Raw genomic sequence first — 14,372 nt, forward strand, 5'->3', positions numbered from 1 at the left:
TAGCTTTGAATAGGTCTGCAGGCCCTTTTATAGTATTTCATATGATATTGTCTGCTTATCTGGTTACTGCACTGAGTTGCCCAATCTGACATTTTGTGTATAGTGGCGGTCCTGAGCCGGCATGGTTGGAGAGAGAGCGAAGTGGAGAGACCTATCATCCCGTATCTGAGTGTCCAGGCGATATTTACGAAAGCAGTCAGATTGTTATGCAGCATTTCATGTTTGAAGCACGTGCTTTACATGGATTAGCCAGTAGTTATCACTATCAGAAGGTGTGTTCACCTGATAAGAGCTGCGGAACCTGCATCTAATCCCAGTAGTTATGCTTAGTAAGTGTGTGTATGGAATGCTATATTACAACCACACCTTTCTGTTGAAAAGGAGTGATGCCTATAAATGCAGCAGTCATGGTATCTTTCATACCATACATAGCATTTATCATCGGATTTACCGTCTCGCTAAATAACGTGAAGCTTGTGTGCTACAGACTTTCTTTGCACTCGGCTCTGATACTTGTATCTTTTACTGCAAGTTCAAAATCAACAGTGTTGTCAGTGTATCATCTTACTATTATGTACCTGTGTATGAAGACTTCTTTTCTCGTGTTATTCAGTTTGGAAAGAAGATAGGCAGCACAAAGGGATGATTCATGTGAAAGAGTGGTGTGTCTGTCAATGTAAATGATTGCTCTCGCCATTGTGCAGTCTTACTTCCCAATTCACAAAAACTATAGCTGAATCTCTAAGAATACAACTGCAGCTTAATGTATTTTACATAAGGCTCCTGTCAGGAGGCAGTTTGTCTAGTTGGTGGTAATTTACTCTCTGAATCTTCTAAGACCTATTATCTACTGGTCCTTGAAATGAAGATTGGACTTTAGGGTTGGTCTTAGATCGTAAAAATCTGTGCTATTCCTTCTAAACGTTGGGCGTGCCAAATTAATTAGATACATTACTGTGCATGAAATATCACCACATATAATTTAATTTCTGTTCAAATGAATTTCTTCTGGTTATTTAAGACCTTCTGACTGCTGTCAAGGTATGCAAGTTGGCATTGAGTGCTTTGGTAAGATAGGAAACTTTATGGGCTGAACCGTCCCTTTCATCATTGCTTTGCAAGTTTCACATCACTCATTTGTGCACCAAAAAATGCGACTCATTTAGATGTGTTTTTAACGAGGTGCACAGATGCCTCCCACAGAGTCTTTTACAAAGGTGCTAATGTAACATTGTATCTGTAATTGCCGCCTTCCTTGCCTCACTCTAATGCAGTTGTGGAACGCTTTCTATCCTTGTATGGGCGGAACCACCTTAGGATGACAAACACTCTGATTGGGGTCTGTATAAAGAAATATTTTTTGTTGATCCTGAAAAATTCATCAACATAGTTTAAGAGGGCTTGTTAAATCTGATTATCTATATAGCATCGCAATGAGAAAGCATCATCTTGTAGGAAAATAGACCTATGCAAATATTGTCTACTACAGTGTATGTGCGGCTGTTATCATTTGCGATAGGTGCAGCTTCCTCCTCATAGGAGCGACTTAGTCCAACGTGCTGATACCGCTATGGTCTCATGCAGAAACCCCTTTCTCCTGCTCCTTATCAATCACATAAATACATTTTCTGGCTAAGTCATAGTTGACGCTAGCTAGATGAGTGAAATTGAGGGCTTTAATGTCGTCAAGGGCTGCAATGTTCACATTAAATTGGACCTTCACTCCACAATTTTGGCATTAAAGACACATTCTTTGAGATTGTTTTGTAGCATGTTTTTCTGGTAACTTGAGGTGGTAGCTGCCAAGACAAAAAAAAATAATAGTTTACTTTTTGCGTCATCCACACCAAATCTCAGGTTGAAAGTTTGGCCATTCACGAACCAGGTCTTCTGTGGGGAGTAGAAAACTTGCCTGGTTTGACACACATTCCAAAGCCACAGCCCTGACTTGACAATCACCAATTTGTGTGTCCTTGATAGTGGCTTCCTGGGAAGCGTTATCTTTTGGATAAATGCAGACTTGCTGTTTCTTGACGTAGTCTTTTCCAACACAGAAATATTACACTATGCACATCTCCAAAGTTGGAATTGCTCGTCTTTCCATTCCTGTAGTGTTTTTTGACTATTTAAAGCCTTAGCCATGACCATCATCCAAATTTCAAAAATGTTCATATCATGATTGTAAACACGTTCTAGACTCACTTATCTTTCACTTGTAGTGCTCGGGTCTCACCAGCAACGCTGTCTCTTTTACGGTAATGTTCACTGTCTTCTGTAAAAGACTCCACATTCCCGATTGAATCGGGAAGTGACATCGGGTCTGGTTACTTCGCATTGAATCAGGAAGAGACATCGGGTCTGGCTACTTAGCATTGAATCAGGAAGTGACATTGGGCCTGGCTACTCGGCATTGGATCAGGAAGTGACATCGGGGTCTAGCTACTTGGCAATGAATCAGGAAGTGACATCGGGTCTTGCTACTAATATTGCCCTTTTGGCTCCTAATAGATTGTTCTTCATAACAGTTTTATGTTTCAGATCCAATGACTAATGCAGAAGTATGCAGTGCATATCAGTCAATTGCATCCTAGATAAACCTAAACCCAAAGCGGATATGTCTGTATCTGTTAACATTACACCCTTCTGCTTTTTATTTAATAAGTCAATACTGTAAATTGTTGCCTTTTTGTAGTTAACTTTGCAGAATTGGTAATACGACCTAGTAATATGTGGGCTCTCCACAACAAAATTGTGATACTGGTTCTGTGTGTGCTGCACTCGCCTTTTGATATGAAGTCATTGCCCCTTTGTGCCTCATATCTAGAACTCATCAACATATAAAATAGAGGCTTGGATTGAAGGGGATTTTTTTATTTCTTGGTATGTACGTTGGACTGCAGAGGTCAGAATTTGTTCTTGTTAGCCAACAATGTCACAATAATTTGCTTCTTATTAGTACATAAGACTGATTCATGAAGCCATTCAGAATCCGAGGGCCCCAGAGAGAAGATTGTGGCAGCGCCCTAGTCTATTACCATCAAACAAAATTGCTGGGCGCAGTGGATTACTGCCTCTGCATTATTCACACATTGCATGCTTTGTTTGATGTCAAAAGATGTCGGCCTCTTTGTGTAGGCCAGTTCTGTAATACCCTTTACGTCCCACTCCACCAATTAGTGCACAAAAGCAAACACATTGTCTTTTTTAGTTTGAGTGTAATGGCCTATGCTGGTATATTATTTGTACAGCTATGCCATAAACAATCATTTGGATTTGTCAACTTGGAGACTGCTATTCCTTGCCCACACTGTGTTTGTGTGTGTTGGTCCAGAATTTATTTTGATGTTCACACTAATATGTCCCATATATTGCATTTCTGATGCCTACTTCTTTTCACCGGTTCCCCACCTTATGAATATCCTCCATGCGCCAGACTGGACCTGGGAAACCTTTCCTCAGGTTCTGCTGGTCCTCAGTGCAGGGAATTGGTCGGTGTTTCTGAATCTCAAGAATGCCTATTTTCATGAACCCTTCTTCCCCACTCACAGCTGTTACCTCCAGTTCAGCGTGTGGACCTAGCACTTTCACTTGGTCTGATGACTGTCGGCAGGTGTTCACCACACCTGGTGGTGGCTTCACTTAGGAGAACAGATCCATGTCCCTGCTTGGATGGTCTACTTGGTGAGCTTAGCATGCCCTGCTGTAGTCACAGAACATCCTCCGCTCACCATAAGCCTTCTTCATGACATATGCTTTGCCATCAACAGCCAGACGTTTCACCTCTTCACAACACAGAGGTTGAACTTCACAGGTGCACTTTTGAAATTTTAAGAGATCTGTATGTGTGGTGAAGTTACGTAGTGGTAAGACAGTAATTCTTTTTTAAAGTTGGCCTGTGGCAAGGTAAAAGCAGTATTGGACACTTGTAGTATGAATGTTCTCCATCTTCTAATTTGGTAACCATCTTGACCCCATGAGCTGTATAAAGGGTTTACCTCCTCAGAGGATTGTTCATGTTCTGGATATAATTCCTGTTTTTCTGAATCTGGTCTCCAAGTACGGTTCCTGCCCTGCCTGAAGGCATTGTGTACCATGTTGTTGCTAGACGACAGATAAGGGGCATGACTGTGGGGCTTAAGATGGCAGTGGCTCCAGCATCAGAAGGGTATCGTGGTTCAATTCAGAAAACCTCTGTTGGTGGACGTGCCCCTTCGACCTCACAATAAGTGTTGCTTCAGTCTTCCATAGTCACAGGCTATCCTAGTTATGGATGTTTCCTGTTTGGGCTTAGGCACTCCGTAGGTGACCTGATAGAGGGAGGTCTTTGGTCTTCATTCGAGCAAATGCTGTACATTAATGTGCTGAAGTTGCGGGTAGTTCACTGACGGGCTTTTTTGATCCAACCACTGTGCATAGTATTCTACCCTGTTAGACTGGTATTTTGCTCCTTCTCTTCCTGCTTAATATAGGTTGTGTCTGCGTTCCACATGGGTCAGTCCGTTGTGCTCTCATCTTTCTTTCCTCCTCCTCATTCCACCAAGGAAGAAGTCATATGTAGACTGGACCCCAGGTATTCGGAATCTTACTACATTAACCACAAAGGGCAGAATGGAGTAGTTGATCATCTCTTTGTGTACTTGACTGAAGCTACAAAGGGCAAAGCGGCAACCAAATGTATGAACTCACATTGGGTTATGCTTCGCATAAATATCGGTTACGTTTTGGCTGAGAAAGACTGCCCTAGATAGCATTTATGCCCCCTCTACGTAGCGTATGCCGGCTGTTACCGCTCGAACATGGGGCAAGCTGATAGCTGGTAACTTGCCTAGCAGCCTCTGGGGCTTCTTTGCTTACTGTTGACAAACATTACTGTCTCACAGCTCGGATACATAGTAACGGATACTTAGGTTAGAGTTGTGTTGCACGACCTCCTTTGATAATCAGGACTACTCCGTCCCATCCCCCAAAGGGCATTGCATAGGGCTCATAGATAAGGTGACAAATCTGCCGAAAGAAGTATTCATTAGGAAAAAGTTTATCTTTGGCAATGATGTTTCTGGTGGATACTGAATCTTCCGCAGATTCCCCACTGCCTTTTCCCTAATTAGTTGGTGCCATTATTAGTACAAATGTATGAACATGAATCATCTGCTGTGATTCTTGCTATAGTTAAAGCGTTCTCATTGCGTCTGTGTTCTTCATTGGGAGACAGAAACAGCCAGTTGACGCCTTTTATGTCCTCATGCCGCTTCTAGTTGGGAGGAGCTGTGGCTGAAGCTGTGTAGTGCCGCCTGGTGGTGAATAGCTCTTGCTAGGGAAGGGATTTCCAGATCCAGTCTGGTACCTGACAAATATTCTTAAGTTGAGGAATCTGGTAAAAGATATAAGGCCAGATGTACAAATATTAGGAATCCTGATTTTCTAATTGCGAATCTCTCCGAATCGCAATTAGGAAATCAATATTCCTAAAGCATGAAGTTCTTTCATTTTTAAATAGCGATTTCTAGTAGGTAGCAAATCCACCTACCTCATGAAATGTTATGAGGTAAGTCTCAATTTTCAACCCATTAGGAATTGTAGCTATCACAGCGGCAGTGGCCTACTTGGGTCAGCAGACCACCATGTCTTTGATTGCTTTTTAATACAGCAATCTTTTTTTATTTTTGAATGCAGCCTATTTTCTTTGAACTAAAACTGGGTGCCTTTAAAAAGAAAAAATATAAAACTTTGAAGTTTCATCTTTTAAGGGTAAAAAAACAAGCACATAGAGAGGCAACAAAGAAAATATTTTTCAAAAAGCTTCAACACACTAAAGAAATGAGTGTCCTTCATTGATGTCAAGACAACAATCTGTTTAATACATCCTTTTACGAGAAGCTTATATCATATCGACCTGATACAATAGAGATCACTGTTACACTGGTAGACTCAACTATATGCCCTGAGGAAGGCCTATTCGGGCGAAACACGCTGGCTGTTCTGTGGCTGTTGAATTTGATCATCTTACATCAAGAACATCTCATGGATGTATTAAAGAGATTGTTTTCTTGACATCAATGAAGGACACTTATTTCTTTAGTGTGTTGAAGCATTTTGAAAAATATTTGCTTTGTTGCCTCTCTATGTGCTTGTTTTTTGATTCATTGTTTATGGTCTTGTGGTAGTGGACCAAAGAGGTGGGCAACTACATTTGAGAGATTTATTAGGACTTCCATGTATAGTAAGGTGGTGCAACTTTCATTTTCTCTACTGCCACTCTGTCTATTATGCATCATTTAAGAGTAAGCAGTGGTCCGTGGGATCCAAATGGGACTCCTTCCCATTTACAAATGGGTTACCACCACTTTTAAACTGGTGGTAAAGTATTGCTGTTTTGCAAATGGAAATCAGTCACAGAACAGTAATACATACCATAGGAAAGGACGCCCAAAGCACGTCCCTTCCAAATACCGAGTCGCAAATGCAAATGGCGATTCAGGAACAAGTTACCGGATCACAATTTGCATTTAGTACCATTGAAAAATCATTTTTCCGATCGCAAATGGCCCGATTCTTGACATCTGGCTGTTTGCAACTGGAAAAATGCTTTGTACATCTGGCCCATTGAATCAACCATAAATATTAGAGAAGGTGAGTAATGTTTTCTTTGGTACTGAACTCATTTCATACTTTAAATACCAAAGTGGTGGGGGTCTCCTCCTGCTTCCCATCGTCATTCTCTTTGTCCACCAGTCTCATAGATCCCTTCCTCCCACGTGATTGCTGCCCCATTGCCTCTTCCCATTCCTCTCTTCACTTCTCTGTGTCTTCCTGAGCCAGTTGAGAGACGTGTCAAACCGCATTATTCACCTTCTCTGTCTTTTCTTCCAGGCATTTTGCACCTTCCTGGCCCATTCCCCTTCTTTTCCCTTCCTCATTTCTCTTAGACTGCATCATTTTGCAGCTACTTCCGCCAGCTTCCATTCTATGTTTTTGCATTGGCTATTGTTCCATTTCTTGGTTTAACAATTACCATAGTCCAAACTAGCATGTTTTTTTTTACCAACCTACATCCTTCAGACTCTCATTTGTGGCTGGGTTGGAGTTGTGTGATCTGAAATCTGTTTAGGTCCTGAGAGTTCCTTACCAATAATATTTGAGAAAGAACACTTGATTTAATGAGGATTTTTTTAGGACCTATTGTCTCCCATATATTGGCACCATGCCTACACCCATTGCCCTGGTGATCCAGTTAAGTTTGTGTTTATTTACAGAAGATCCCAAACACCATTGCTTTGCAAGGGACTTCTACTATTTGAACCTGAGTAAAATAAATCCAGCCTTTGAAACGGGGAGAAGGGGCGGTGATGTTTACAGCAGGTACCTCAAACATTATCCCTCCGAACCTGAGGAGATGGAAGGATGCATTCTCTGCATCTTGTGACTGATGCTTGAGGGTTGTTTTGAATGTATTCTTCTTTGAGACTGATATTGAGTCTAGGCGGAGAGTTGCCAGGTTGTGGAATCCATAGCTGGCACGATGGAGAGCTGGAGTTGTGCTGTGATGTTGGGTTTGTGACTGAACGAGGCAATGGGTGTAGAGTAAGACAATAGCATATAAAAAGTATTGTACATATAAAAAGGGAATTGGTTAATCTACTTTCTGGGATGAACTGTGCCCAGCACGTGATTGAATCACACCTTAGATAAAGTTTGGACATCAAGCTTGAAGATTTCCACTCCCCTGATAGCTCCTTGTGTCTGGTCGGAACACCATCTGATTAGATTCACTCTCTCCTTTGCTCCTTTTTCGAAATCCCAACTAATGGATAATCAAATGACTAGAAATTGGAGACGCGCGGACATCCGCCACTTCTGTTCACTTTTAACTAGCACGTCCCCATCTACCCTGGAGGGATTCCAGTCTCAGAGTATTAAGACATGGCTTGAATCGGCCAGCGACTGCGTCGCTCCGCTCAAGAAAACAATGATCATGAGACCCCACGATGCTTAACTGTAGTTCTCTGACAAGCTAAAAACTAAGAAACGCAGTAAGACAAGCAGAACGCCGATGGCGACGCCATTGTCTCCCACATAAAGTCCCTTACTCAACCTTGTTGAAAGAATATAAAAATGTGATTCTTCAAACTAAGGAGAACTGCTTCTCCCAAAAAATCATTAACACATTAAATAAGTCTAAAGAGATCTTCTCCATAGTTGACGAGCTCTCTAAACCAAATAGTAATGATGAAACCTTCTCCGTCACAGTCCTCATGCGATTCCTTCAATTCATATTTCATTGACAAAATTGTCGCCATTAAGGCTAGTATCCTTCCCCTTGCTTCTCCTATACAGGATTCTAAAATTGGTACGAATCCACATAGACTCTATCAAATTCCTCCGATCTCTGAGGAGATCTTTCTAGATCTACTAAAAAAGGTTAGCTCCGGTTCTCCTACTGATTGCTGTCCCCCTCACATACTTCGAGAAGACTTCACCACTTGCCTGGACCCTCCCATCTCATTCCTCAACAAGTCGCTTAAGCTCGGCATCGTCCCGGATTCATTTAAAAGGGCAGAAATTATTCCAAGCCTGAAGAAACCGGGTGCTGACCTTTCAGTCCTCCGTAATTATCGCCCCATTACCTGGGTAAAACTCTAGAGGCTCATGTAGCAAACTGCCTCAGCTCATTTGTTGAACACTCCCAGGTTCTGGACTCTCATCAGGTTGGTTTTAGACCCACACATTACATGGAGTCTGTCATTCTTACTGTCCTGGACGTACTTAGAGGGGGGCTGATAAGGGCATCACCCAGGCCCTGGTTCTCCTGGACCTGTCAGCAGCATTTGACACATTCGCTCATGACATCTTGTTGACCGTGTCAGCAATGCCGGAATCCAGGGTCTGGCGTTGAAGTGGCTCTCCTCCTTTCTTAGCAACCGGTTTCAAGCGGTGCGTCTTGCCAACTTTTCATTCAACAATAGGAAAATTACCTGTAGGGTTCCCCAGGGCTCCTCTCTCTCTCCGCTTCTTTTTAACCTGTATCTTCTTCCTCTAAGCTGTTCCCTGAGAGAAAGAAAGGTTGGAATCTTTAACTATGCCGACTACCTTTAACTGGTAGCCAACATTTACATATCAGTAACATCAGTGTCCAATTTTGAAGCCACTATGACTTTTATAAGCGACTGGATGAATAATAACCAACTAAAGCTGAATCCTGACAAAACTGAGCTAATTCTTATGGGTGGGTCAGCTAATCCATGGCCCTCCACCTTTTGGCCCTCCCTACTGGGCAATCCCCCTGTGCCGGCTGCTTCCACCAAAAGACTGTGTATAGTAATCGGCAATGATTTGTCCATGAAAGCCCAGATCAGTTCAGTTGTCTTTGCCGGCTTCTTCCAACTGCGGAGAATAAAGAAGATTAGCAGATTCTTGAGTAGGGAAGCTTTGATCCCTGTCACTTTAGTCTTCGTAATCTCCCGAATGGACTATGCAAACTCATTGTATGTTGGAATCCCTGCGTACCAACTGAGACACCTTCAATTGGTTCAGAAAAAAGCTGCTAGGTTGATTTTTCATCAACCAAAGTGGCAATACATTAGGCCACTTATGAAAAGCCTCCACTGGCTCCCAGTGGTCAAGCGCTGTGCCTTTAAGTTGGGATGCACCATCTTTAAAGCTCTTTATGGCAATAGTCTAGCTTTTATTTCTATTGACTTCAAGGCTACACTCCTTCTCGAGACCTTAGGTCTTCCCACCTGAACCTGTTGGCAACCCCTCCTTTAAACGTAAGAAGCACAGTGGTTTCCATAATTTTGGAACTCCCTTCCTGTGGAGATGAGGTATTTGACCTGTCTTGCACAGTTCAGAAAACAGCTTAAGACCTGGCTGTTCTCTCAGGCATGTGACGACTAAGCTGCCTCCCTGCCTCTGCCTCGCCGTGACTCTAACGCCATGAAACCGTTTGGTGTATGTGCGCCTAATAAATGATTTTAACATAACATACCGTAAGCGTTCTCTTTAAAGGGGAAAAGTTGATTCTTCCTGAAAGCTAGTTATTGCAACTGTATGAATGAGGTCGTACTAATAGTCGAGACGAGATTCCCCCCAATTTAAGGACTCTGGCCCCTCACTCACCTTAGTAGCAAGCTTCACCGTTGGGTCCACTCCTCGCCATCGATCAGACATCTCTTATCCCGGGTGGACTTTTCAGTGGGAGTTCTTTTCAGGAGACGTTTGGGATAGCTGATCCCTCGGCTGAATGTTTTGACCTATGTCTAAACCCTTCACTAGTGTGCCGGCCTTTAGTCTTTGAATTGCAAGAATTATAGGGTCCTGTATGGTTAAAATGACTTACTGGTAGACAGTAATTATTTATTCTAGCCTGCCTATGGGAAGGTTAAAAACCATATTGGACAATGGGGATAAGAATTTGTGCTGTATCGTGTACTTAAAATTAACATCTTGAAGCAACTTCGAAAGCCCCCATTAGGGTCTCTGCTTTCTTCAGAACTGAAGTCCGCGCCATTATGCCTGCATACTACCTATAAGTGTATGTTCAAGATGTACTGTGGTGTATGGAAGGGTATGTATAATTAAAAATGCAATTAGATTCTGAACTTTTTTTTTTTAACTCTGCGACGTGAGTTATATTATAGCTTTTGGGCTTTACTGAGCAGTGGAATTGAACCAGTCTAAAGAAATGTCCTTAGTGAGTGCTGTGTTCATGCCTATTGAAATAATCCCTAAGCGAAATAAAACACAGAAAACAGATCTTTTCCTCAATTAACTTTACAGGCTATAAATTCTCAGAAAAATGGTGTTCAGTTGCATTTCTGGAGTGAATATATAGTTTATTAAATATTTGAGTTCATAAGCTGTTGACTTGTAGGGCAGTTTCTTGTTCCTACGTGTTAACTAATTGATAAGTAGAGTGCTTGCAGTGGTCATTGTGTATACGGTACTACTAGAGTCTGCGAAGGCTTGCGTCGAGACTCCACTGTCGTCTACAAAACAGTCCCATTAATTGTGGTGGTGTGATACTAGCTTGTGTGCATCAGATTTATATAAACATAGCTAACTGTTTTAATAGGAAGAACGCTCACTTTTAATATACCTATCTTCCTTTTTGCATGTGATGTTTCTCACTAAATGATTTTTTTTCCTCCCTACCTGCAGGGATCTGTCACGTTCAGACTCTGAATCCTCCCTCCCCTACTTGAGCGATCACCACCGTGCCACCAAACTCCCGACCTCCAAGTCTGCCATGTTATCCAGGTGCCTGGAAGGGTACCCCTCTACTGGCGGGCACACACCCAATGGTGGCAACAGGCACTATGACATAGCTAGCCTCTGCGCCTTGCCATCGACGCCTGAAAGCCCCCCGCTAGAGATGAAAGTGGCACCACTGCAGGCGATGGAGAAATCGTCCAGCTATGGGGAGATCAGCCTAGGAGGGGTGGGACAGTCCGACTCGTCTAGATCTCACAGCCCAAGCTCCACCGAGCCTGAAACACCATCCCCTTCCACAGAATCCAAGCACAACAACACAAAAAGCACTCGCATCCCTCAACTAGCTGGCAAGAAAAGTCCTGGAGAGGATGACAGTGGGTCTACGGGAGAAGAGACCGACTCAGTACCTGGCAAGAAGAAGTTTCCCCTAAAGATTTTCAAGAAGCCTAAAAAGTAGCCAAGCAATCGACTGGGGAGAATGCAGCGAAAAGTGTTTTGCAAAGAGCTGTACTAGAAAGGCCCGGATGAGCACCTTCTCTGCTAACCATACCATATGATTGAGTTAAGTGTGAGAGAGGAGGAGAACTTAGAAGCAACTGCTTCTGTCCTTCCTACCCAGAAAGCCTCTGAACTCTGGTCACGACACGCCACTCACATGGAGAGGAACTATTTTCTTGTCTATTTATTCTGGGACTGCCAGTTGATAAAGCCTCTTGAAATCCCCCAGCCCTGCACCTATCGAGTCTTCTCGCTTCGCTATGCATGGCTTCTAAAAATGCTGCTCCTCATGACCGCCATGGCACAGGTGTTTATTTTTTTTGGTGGGGGGTTGAGTAATTGTGACAAAGGATATAGTTTATTTCTGTATTTACTGCTTCTGATTAGCATGCATGACACACAATAGACAATATATATGAATGCTGAGTTACCAGAAACAGGCTCTACGATTACCATCCTGAGCGACCGACTCGTGTGGACCAGAGACGTGGAGTCCATGGTTTTATAGACAGATTGGCCGAAACTCAGGATGAAGCGAGTTTTGCATATGTCTACCTGGTGTGGAATGCTTACAGGACCAGTCTGGCGTCTGATCTGTGTTTTTCCGACCATATTTGTTTTCATTTCACCAATAATGTTGCAAAAAGGAGTCTTTTATGCAAGATGAGTGTGTTTTCTAAAACTGAAGATGTTGCAAATTTATATTTTGAATGTGAGAGCCAAACTTGAATTGAAGCCCAGAATCCCAAGCCTTCCCAAAGGGAAATAATACCCGCTTTTGAATAGCAGAGAATCCCCTTGGTTATTTTGTAACAAATAGACCCAACTCTGAGCAGTGGTGCACATGTGAGCTCTTCATTGGGAAGGAGGGATTTGACTTGCAATTTTTGCATATTTTGTACACATTTTAATATGTTAATTGTACATCTGTGCTGTGCCCTAATGGACTTTTAGACAAACCGAGTAATCCCATCACACACAACACAAATGTCTGATCAGCAGTGAGTGATATGTCTATCAATAACATGTCGCATTCATCCAAGCATGCATTCATTCATCCGATGTGCACCGCTGTTTATCCAGCAGGTGGTTGTTGATAGAATGCTTTGATGGATGGAACATCAATATTAATACACAGCCTTTCTCTGCCACAGCTGATCAATACTTCAAGGTGTATGCTAAGAAAATAAACCGAAGTATAACTTAAATCTTTATTACGAAACTACCATATCCTGCTTAAAAAAAGCAGAAACCCAAATATTCTTCAAAGTGGACCTAAGATATTGTGTGTAGGGTTGGTGCCTTGCTTTAAAAAAAAAAAAGAAGATTTTTACAGATATCATAATCTGAAGTATATTTACCAAAAATATCAGTTGTGTAATCTTCAGAGGGTATCTGGGTTCGTTGTTGTTTTAAATTGTTGTTCATGTCCTACGGCAAAGAGGTACCTTCTGAGGAAGGATCCCAATCACTTTATGGAAGTGCAATATTTTTCCTCTTGATAAAACTGCTGATACGTGTGTTATGCACGTTGGTTACCCAAGGGTTGGATTTCTGATACAGCCTCACCCTAAGGAACTAACTGGTGGATACCATATGTTATTTTGAGAACATTTGCTGCTTGGAAGAAATAGTTGCGGTTTTGCACTTGAAAGCAATTTCCTTTTAAAATAATGTTTGAAATAACACCAATCTTTAGTACTTCAGACTATTTGTGATGGCTTCACTCTGACTATCAATGCAAAAACAATTTTTGGGCCAGGCTCATTATCGATATCGCAAGAGGACAACATAAAAATAGCTCCTTATGAGTGTCATTTCACATAACATATCAGTTTTTTGACCCACCAGTGTTCTTCGGTTAGGTAGTTTAGAGCAGGATCAGAATGGCTGCAATGATCAGTCTCTAGACTGCCCTATTTTGTAGCTGTGTGTCAGTTTCCAGCAACATCGTAAAATTGCTAATTTCCCAATTCCATGCCAAATTTATTTTAAAGTGCCTCCTTGCATTCTATGCTTTCATCTTTAAGCTTGCTCAGACATTTTTTTTTTTGCTGAGAATCTATCCTTTTCTTTTGCCTGAAACTGCTTTAGTTTTGTAATTTTCCATGTAGTACTGTATGATATATAATATTTGGCAGCGTTTAAAGAAATTCCTCTGATTAGTCTTAAGCGCTTTGACACATAATGACTATGCCACCTCCTAGGGATATAGTGAAGGCACCCGTCATCTGACATTAACAAATATTAAACTCTGAGATGTAACAAGTGGAACATGTTTACATTTGCCCCAAGGAAACTTATTCACAGCAAGTCTTTTGTCGGTGGACAGTTGTTTCTCACAAAGGTGAAAGTGTGGACCACCTTCATCACAGCCTTTCCTTCTCTACTTTTCAGCGGTGGTCTGGATTTCAGGGACTTTGGGTCTCTTTGGTGATAGAGATTGAAGGGACCAGGTTCTTGTGGATGTTTTACTCTGTGTACCTTAGACGAGTAGACCGTACAGGGCCATCTTCGCATATTCTGTTTCCCTTGCACAAATCTCAAGAAGACAGTTCAAATCTCATGTCTCTGCACTTTAGCCCCCTCCATGCTGATCGTGTCGGCCATTAAGCAAGTGGCTGGGCTTTTCCAGCTATTTCTATTTGCCTAGTCTTTGTGGG

The 14,372-nt window shown here is 42.2% G+C and overlaps 1 protein-coding gene across 2 annotated transcripts in view; it reads left to right on the forward strand.

The window, feature by feature from the left end:
- LOC147663269 (stromal interaction molecule 1-like) overlaps positions 1-12,916 on the forward strand; it is a 515,456-nt gene extending 502,540 nt beyond the window's left edge. For both annotated transcript variants that reach the window (XM_086950573.1, XM_086950572.1), the window contains one exon: positions 11,158-12,916. In XM_086950573.1, the coding sequence (XP_086806699.1) occupies positions 11,158-11,668 (511 nt within the window). In that variant the 3' untranslated portion in view covers positions 11,669-12,916. The remainder of the gene's footprint in view (positions 1-11,157) is intronic.
- The last annotated feature ends 1,456 nt before the right edge of the window (positions 12,917-14,372 follow it).

Source organism: Lissotriton vulgaris, unplaced genomic scaffold (assembly GCF_964263255.1).
Source record: "Lissotriton vulgaris unplaced genomic scaffold, aLisVul1.2 SCAFFOLD_315, whole genome shotgun sequence".
Classification (NCBI taxonomy): Eukaryota; Metazoa; Chordata; class Amphibia; order Caudata; family Salamandridae; genus Lissotriton; species Lissotriton vulgaris.